We start from the raw sequence: 8455 nt of genomic DNA on the forward strand, positions 1-8455 counted from the left end.
GGGCCCGATCCTGCAGAACGAGGCCGCCCTGGACGTCCTGCAGGAGAGCATCCGGCGCGTCAAGGAGGGCCCGCCCTCCCTCACCACCATCTGCTTCTACGCCTTCTACCACACGGAGCAGCTGCTGAACGCGGCCGAGATCTCCCCCGACAGCAAGCTGCTGGCCGCCGGCTTCGACAACTCCTGCATCAAACTCTGGAGCCTCCGGTCCAAGAAGTTGAAAGCCGAGCCCCACCAGGTGGACGTGTCCCGCATCCGCCTGGCCTGCGACGTCATGGAAGAGGAGGTAGGGGTGTCCTGCTTCCTTCCCCGCACCCGCCTCGCTCGTCTGCTTAGAACAGTGGTCGGCAAACTGCGGCTCGCCAGCCACATGCGGCTCTTTGGCCCCTTGAGTGTGGCTCTTCCTAAGCCTTAGGAGGACCCTAATTAAGTTAATAACAGTGTACCTACCTATTTAGTTTCAGTTCAAAAAATTTGGCTCTCAAAAGAAAGTTCAATCGTCGTACTGTTGGTATTTGCCTCTGTGGACTAATGAGTTTGCCGACGGCTGGCTTAGAATATTCTTTCCAGACGTGACTGATCTTACAGAGCAGGGGCTTTTTGACTTATAACCCTCATCCGATAGCAAACTCATGCCGTGTAACCTGCAGCCTTTGAGTCCTGCCCATGCCTAACCTCGGAAGAGATGAAAATTATTATTGTGTTTTTTTTTTAATATAGATTTTTATTGATTGCAGAGAGGAAGGGAGAGGGAGAGAGAGAGAAACATCCATGATGAGAGGGAATCGTGCATCGGCTGCCTCCTGCACGCCCCCTCCTGGGGATCGAGCCCACTACCTGGGCATGTGCCCTCGTCAGGAATCGAACCGTGACCTCCTGGTTCACAGGTGTACGCTCAACCACCTAGCCACACCGGCCGGGCACTCCCACAGTTAAGTTCTTATATAAATTTCCTGGAGTAGAGCAGTGAGTCATTCTTGAAATTTTGAAGTGTTGTTGTAACCTCGTTGGAATGGAAAGCACTGATATTCGTGGCCACAGTGGAACTGTAAGCTCCCAAATGCTAACGTGTTTTGAGTCCTCGGTGCCTGCCACAACCATTTTGAACGTGGGTGGACACGCGTGTGTATTTCCCCTTCACTTTCCCTCGATTCTGTACACATTGGAGCCTTTGCTTCATTTCAGTTTAATGGTTTTTTTCAAGTAGAAGTTAAAAGGATGCGCTTTTCCTAGGCGAGAACCTAAAGCTCACACATGTATTTATTTATACACCCACCAAGGCAATGGGTGAGAGAATCTTCATCTCGCTGCTCTTCATTCTGTTAGTGTTTCATGAAAACCCACCGTGATCGATGAATCCCGGGGTCGAGGCGGCTGTAGCTTTAAGGGGCCTGCCTGTGAGCAAGTGAAGGGAAAGGGGGGTTTTGGACACAGACAGCGTCCTGGTGGGGGAGAGGTTGGGGGAGGGGCTCCCCCCCGGGGACCAGGGGCGGCTGTCTTCCCGGCTGTCCCCCACACAGGAAGTCTGTCCGAGAATCACAGGGGTCACTTGGCCGTAGAGTCTCCAGGCCTTGCGTTGCTCCTCCGGGGAAATGTTTGAGACCCCCCGGAAAGTCACGGTTCTAAAGCCACATCTCTCTTCCCTCGTGGACACCAGCAGTGCGTGCCTGGTCACAGGGTGTGCGTGCCGTTTACTGGTGACCGTGCCTTTCTGGCTTACTGTTCAGATGGGCCCGGGGTTAGTTTTGGCTACACAGCTACAGTGGTTCTGTATTCATCATGCACTGAGCCCGGCCGGCATGGCTCAGTGGTTGAGTGTCAAGCTGTGAACCAGGAGGTCACGGTTCGATTCCCGGTCAGGGCACAGGCCCGGGTTGCGGGCTCGATCCCCAGTGTGGGGCGTGCAGGAAGCGGCCAATCCATGATTCTCATCATGGATGTTTCTGTCTCTCTCTCCCTCTCCCTTCTTCTCTGAAATCAATAAAATATGTATATATATACTAGAGGTCTGATACACGAAATTCTTGCAAGGGGCTAGGCCAGTGATGGCGAACCTATGACATGCGTGTCAGAGGTGACACGCGAACTCATTTTTTTGGTTGATTTTTCTTTGTTAAATGGCATTTAAATATATAAAATAAATATCAAAAATATAAGTCTTTGTTTTGCTATGGTTGCAAATATCAAAAAATTTCTATATGTGACATGGCACCAGAGTTAAGTTGGGGTTTTTCAAAATGCTGACACGCCGAGCTCAAAAGGTTCGCCGTCACTGGGCTAGGCCCTCGCAGCCCTGGCTTTGTCCGGAAGGTCATCCGGATGGTCGTTCCGCTGTTCTGCCATCTGGTCCGTGTCAGGATTGGTCTCAGTGGGCTGGACACGGAGCCGCATGGCTTCTAAAGCAGCCAGACCTGACATGCCCCTGGAGTGAAAGCACTGAGGGCTGAACATACCCTCAGAAGTACAGCGGGGCCTTGACTTATGAGTTTAACTCGTTCCGAGACCGAGCTCGTTAAGGAGCTCGTTAACTCAAATTACTCTATCAACTCGATGCAAAAAATCTTTTAAATCATGAAACTGAGACCACGTCTGCGCGGTCGTGGGCGCAAGGACGTGTCAGGATTGGTCTCAGTTGGCTGGACACGGAGCCACGTGGCTTCTAAAGCAGCCAGACCTGACATGCCCCTGGAGTGAAAGCACTAAGGACTGAACATAACTCAGAAGTAAATCTTTTCGGACAGCGGCTTTCAGGATCCACAAGGAAAGTCACCATAGGCTACCCTTTCAGTCGGCTTTGGAAATCCCTTAGCCTCGACCCAAGAGTGAGACCCACAGACATCACTCCATAAACAGCCTCACGTTGCTGTAGCTTTTTATTTTTTAATATACTTGATTGATTTTTTACAGAGAGGAAGAGAGGGGGATAGACAGTTAGAAACACTGATGAGAGAGAAACTTCGATCAGCTGCCTCCTGCACACTCCCTACTGGGGATGTGCCCGCAACCAAGGGACATGCCCTTGACCGGAATCGAACCTGGGACCCTTCAGTCCGCAGGCCGATGCTCTATCCACTGAGCCAAACCTGTTAGGGCATAGGTTACTTAATTTTACATGATTTTAGAGATCCCTTAATTCACTTAAAAGCAGGAATCTACACTAATAAAAGACAAACATGCAAATTGACCATACCTTCGCTATGCTGTAAGCCACGCCCACTAGCCAATCACAGCGACTATATGCAACAGGGCTGCTGTAGCTTTTGAGGGGCTAAATCCTTGGCTGCAAAACGCATGGAAGGAAAGAGGGGTGTGAGCTGTCGGGGACTTTTTACTCGGCCACGCGGTTATGGGCGGATCTCCTGGGGTCGCCCTTAAGAGCAAGACCCCTGTCATGTCCCGGGTAGGGGCTATTTCCCAAGCAGCGCCCCCGCTTCCGCTGCCCCGAGATTGTGTTTCCCACACGGACCACTAAACATCTCTTCTTGTGTCCCCTTTGCGGCCCCGCCCGGCGTGCCCAGGAGGAGGAGGAGGAGGCCGAGATGAAGACCCTGCGGGGCCACTGCGGGCCCGTGTACAGCACCCGCTTCCTCGCCGACAGCTCGGGGCTGCTGTCCTGCTCCGAGGACATGTCCATCCGCTACTGGGACCTGGGGACCTTCACCAACACGGTGCTGTACCAGGGCCACGCCTACCCCGTGTGGGACCTGGACATCAGCCCCTACAGCCTATACTTCGCCAGCGGCTCCCACGACCGCACCGCGCGGCTGTGGTCCTTCGATCGGACGTACCCGGTGAGGATCTACGCCGGCCACCTGGCGGACGTGGACTGCGTCCGGTTCCACCCCAACTCCAACTACCTGGCCACGGGCTCCACCGACAAGACCGTGCGGCTGTGGAGCGCCCAGCAGGGGAACTCGGTGAGGCTTTTCACGGGCCACCGCGGCCCCGTGCTCTCCCTCGCCTTCTCCCCCAACGGGAAGTACCTGGCGTCGGCGGGCGAGGACCAGCGGCTGAAGCTGTGGGACCTGGCCTCCGGGAGCCTTTACAAGGAGCTGCGCGGCCACACGGACAACATCACCAGCCTCGCCTTCAGCCCGGACAGCAGCCTGGTGGCCTCGGCGTCCATGGACAACTCGGTGCGCATCTGGGACATCCGCAACAGCTTCTGCAGCGCGGCCGCCGACGGCTCCTCGGGCGAGCTGGTGGGCGTGTACACGGGGCAGATGAGCAACGTCCTGAGCGTGCAGTTCATGGCCTGCAACCTCCTCCTGGTGACGGGAATCACGCAGGAAAATCAGGAACATTGATTTTTTGATTTTTTTTTTTTTTTTTTACACCCTCGTGGTGACGGACCGGGCAGCCGTGGAGCGAGGGCTCCGGGCTGCATCTGACGAGCGAATCACTGACTGACTGTGAAAGACTCCCCGCCTCTCCCCGTGTCCCGTGCGGGCATCCTGGGCGCGGTCACCCCTTCCTCGGCCCCCCCCAGTGTCCAGGACGCGGGGGCGGGGAGGGGGTACGGACAGGCGGTGGTGGTGATGAGGGTGACGGACCGGGCAGCCGTGGAGCGAGGGCTCCGGGCTGCATCTGACGAGCGAATCACTGACTGACTGTGAAAGACTCCCCGCCTCTCCCCGTGTCCCGTGCGGGCATCCTGGGCGCGGTCACCCCTTCCTCGGCCCCCCCCAGTGTCCAGGACGCGGGGGCGGGGAGGGGGTACGGACAGGCGGTGGTGGTGATGAGCGGACGCGAGATCAAGAATTGGGGTGCTCTGGAGGTGAGGGGGCACGTTCTTCCAAAGAGGCCCCTGTGTCCTCGCGAGAGCAACTCCTGTCTGTCTCATTCCCCCCCCTCTCTCCCCACTTTGTGGAACCACGATGCTGCTGCTGACCGGCCGGGGGGTCCCGCTTTGGTCCCAGGAGGGTCGCAGGTCACAGCCGCTGGCTGGCGGGAATGCAGGGGTGGGGGCGAGGAGCATCCAGGATTTTTATTGTTGTTATAGTAATTATGATGATGATGATGATGATGATGATGGAGAAGGGGGCACCTAGCACTGGCAGAGGCCTCTCTCTGCTCTCCACCTTCAGGTCCGGCTCCTGGCACTGGCTCTGATGCTTGACATGTTGAGGTTCAGGGAATCTGGGGGCTCCGGGAGCGCAGTGTCTTGTGGGAAAGGGGGGATTTCTGGGCGACGGGTGGGTCACCCCCCTCCCCCTGCCCCCGACGTGTTCCTAGAAGTGGGTGCATCCAGTGGAGGAAGCCTGGGGCTCGGGCAGTGATGGTGGGAAAGCGAGACCTCGTGGCTCACTTCTGTGAACAAGGCTCCGCCCCCCCGGGCCCCCGAAATGTCGGAAAGAAGTGAAAATAATGTGAGGTGATCAGTCCGGAGGCAGAATGAGAAAGCGTTGGCTTCCCCCGCCAGCGTACGGTCAGAGGGGTGGCTTTTCCGGCCTTTGGCTCCTTGAGGTCACTGCTCCCGCCTCCTGCATCGCAACAGCAGCTCGATGCACACGCCTTGTGAAACACACTGTAAGTACCATGCACGCATCCGAAAACCCCGAGGACAACGCCGGGTCTGATTTGTGGGAAAAGGATTCAATCTTTCTGGGGTTTTTTGTTTTTTTTTTCTGAAAAGAGTTATTTTGTATTTTGTTTTCTATTAAAATGTATTTAGTTTCCCAAAAACAAAAGTGTTGGCATCTCATTTAAGCTGTGAGGAGAGGCGGGTGTGGCCTGTCTCCAGGCCGGACCAGCCCCTCGGAGGCGCACCTTGGTCCGCTCTGTGCGCTGCTCAGCCTGCTTGGAATCACGCTTCCTCGGCATTCCCGTGGCTCACCGATCGCATTTCATACCGTTCGTACATCCCAGACTGCCATGCTGACCGGAGACAACGTCTACGTTGCCACCCAGAGTTATTTGGTGAGATTCTACTTCCAGTTCTCCTCCTCTAAAGACCCGGTTGTGAAATCGCCAGGGGGTGTTATTTAATGAACTCAAACTATTTATTGAACCATTTCCAGGTAAAGGACTCGTGCAGAGATGTAAATGACGCCAGAATTTCTACAGTGTACTTCCGACGCGTAATTTTCTGGCAAGGACACGAGGTTTACCAGGAGGGTGTCTAGGGAGACTCTAGAATTCTGTGCCAAAAAACTTTTTTTTTACTTGAGCCTAAGGTGCTAATCGGACATGTTTCTTATAGATAAAAATATATATTTGAGACATTGCAAGAAGGATCCTTTGGCAACTTAGACAGTTATCACCTTCCACGGGGCCTGCAGGGAAAAGCCTAGAATATGCAGGCGTGTGCTCGTCTGTATGGAGTGAACCCCTCCGCTGGATTGTACGGCGTATTGCTAGAAATAATGAAATTCTCTGATTGGACCGAATCATTCTCAGAAGTGGAACTATCACTGATCTGGAAGCTTTTGTGTTCGTTTGTTTGTTTTTTAATGCAGAACTTCTTTGATTAAACGCAGAAATGTATAGGTTGGTCAGTCTTCACCTTGCCGATCATGTATATATACTTTTGTGATTTCAATGGAAGCTCTTAATGATTTGCATGTTTGGCCTGTTTTTTTTTTTTCCTTTTGTGCGCTCATTTTAATGTGGGGTCATCAAACTTTCTAGAACGCCCCTCACAACTTTCCCCGAAATCTTGGAACTATTATGAGGTTGGTGGGTGTGTGTGTCTGCGTGTCCACAAGGGTGTACAAAGGACGTGGGCGCCCCCTTCAGGTGGCTCTCTGCTGTCTTATTTCCTCTTCAGAGCAGTCCTATGGTGTGGACAGGACGGGTGATGCTACCATTTTGTATTGAAAATAACCTAAAGCCTAAAAAAAAGCTATATAATTTATTTTTTTGGAATAAAGAAACTTTAGAATATTCAGTTATTTTGAACCACAATGATGAATCTGTGATGTGTATATGGTGTGGGCGGGGTACAGCTGAAATAATCTTACACTGACAGGCTCAGCAAATCTGATTGTAAATTTTAATTTTAGCCGTAGACTGGCCGGAAGAAAGAAAGAATTACGATAAAGGAAAGTCCTGAACAGAGAAAACGGGAAACCGTGAAAAGTTTTTCAATTCAAGGTCTAGCTTCCAAGGAGACGATGACTAGCTTTTCATTGGTTTCATGCGTGTATTAAAAAATGTCTTGGTTGTATTAAAAAAAAAAGGTATTTTTTTGAGTACGTAGGCTTCTCATTTTGCTGTCGCCCAGACTGGTATTTAAGTTTATGGATTAAAAACTTAGTCTGTACTTCAACCTGGCTTTCAGTTGCATGTTTGGGAAATGTGTCCGTTCACTCTACGGCCGGGCCGCAGGCTGGCGAGGTTTTTGTTTGCTCCCGGGGCTGCTGTCCTCTCGAGCTCCCTTGTCACCCTTGCAGGGGACAAGAACCCACAGGTGGAACTGTCCTGGACGTAATCCCAGCTGCTCTCGAGTTCCCATCAAAAGAAGTCCCTTTTGAACTTGACACCTGCTGGCCACTAAACCCCTGAACGTCTATTCACTGGGGGCCAGATTTTGCTGCGTGGGGCAACCACACCTCCACCAAGCGCCCTCTCTGTCCTTCCCGGGGGCAGGATCTGAGGTTCTGCTTGTCGTCTCAGAATTAACACCCAACCTTCCCTTGCTTTGCTGTCGTATTTTTTTTTTTTTTACGATTAATCCATTCATATCTGTGCTTTGCTTCTTCCTTCCCCAAACACACCTTAGAGCATTTCTTGCCCTTCTCAGTGGCCAAGCAATATTTTTTAATATGTTTTTATTGACTTCAGAGAGGAAGGGAGAGGCAGGGAGAGAAACATCCATGGTGAGAGAGAATCATTGATCGGCTGCTTCCTGCATGCCCCACACAGGGGATCGACCCACAACCTGGGCATGTGCCCTGACCGGGAATGGAACCGTGACCTCCAGGTTCACAGGTCGACGCTCAACCCACTGAGCCACACCGGCCGGGCCATTTTATCCGAATTTCTAAAAGGGTAGTGAGACGTTATCCTTATTTTCAAGTGGGAATAGTAATTCGCATTACTAGGACCGCTATCCACCGGCCTCAACCAGGACCCTGAAATAAGAACCAGCTGGCCCCGCGGCCATCCCTCAGCTTACAGATGCCCCCACCACGAGGTCTCCGTGTGTCCTCGGGCCTTTCCAAGACCCTCTCCTCCAGCTTTCCTGGCGCGTGTGTTAAAACGCATGGCGCCCGGCTTGGTCTCCATTCTGAGCGGCCAGAGGGCCTGGACCACGTGTGCGTTTGCACGTTATAAACTGATCTCTGCGCCTTCGCCAAGTTCATCCAAATGCCACTCTCCGCCAACCACCTCCTCCAACCACACCGCCTTTCAGAACGGAGCCGCCCCGCAGCGAGGTTCCCTCCAGCAGTGCTCCTGCGCCTCCGCCCGGGGACTCGGGGTGGCAGGACCCGTCCCCGCTGGGTCCCGCGAG

The 8455-nt window shown here is 53.2% G+C and overlaps 2 protein-coding genes across 2 annotated transcripts in view; both read left to right on the forward strand.

Annotated features, from left to right (window-relative positions):
* Positions 1 to 4526, forward strand: part of TAF5L (TAF5-like RNA polymerase II, p300/CBP-associated factor (PCAF)-associated factor, 65kDa) — a 7673-nt gene extending 3147 nt beyond the window's left edge. The window contains exons 4-5 of the mRNA XM_014535997.1: positions 8 to 286; positions 3519 to 4526. Coding sequence (XP_014391483.1) covers positions 8 to 286; positions 3519 to 4307 — 1068 coding nt within the window. The 3' untranslated portion in view covers positions 4308 to 4526. The remainder of the gene's footprint in view (positions 1 to 7; positions 287 to 3518) is intronic.
* Positions 4527 to 5345: 819 nt separating this feature from the next.
* ABCB10 (ATP-binding cassette, sub-family B (MDR/TAP), member 10) overlaps positions 5346 to 8455 on the forward strand; it is a 24782-nt gene continuing 21672 nt past the window's right edge. The window contains exons 1-2 of the mRNA XM_005856391.2: positions 5346 to 5374; positions 6739 to 6773. Of these exons, the coding sequence (XP_005856453.2) occupies positions 5346 to 5374; positions 6739 to 6773 (64 nt within the window). The remainder of the gene's footprint in view (positions 5375 to 6738; positions 6774 to 8455) is intronic.

This window comes from Myotis brandtii, unplaced genomic scaffold, assembly GCF_000412655.1.
Source record: "Myotis brandtii unplaced genomic scaffold, ASM41265v1 scaffold1026, whole genome shotgun sequence".
Taxonomy (NCBI): Eukaryota; Metazoa; Chordata; class Mammalia; order Chiroptera; family Vespertilionidae; genus Myotis; species Myotis brandtii.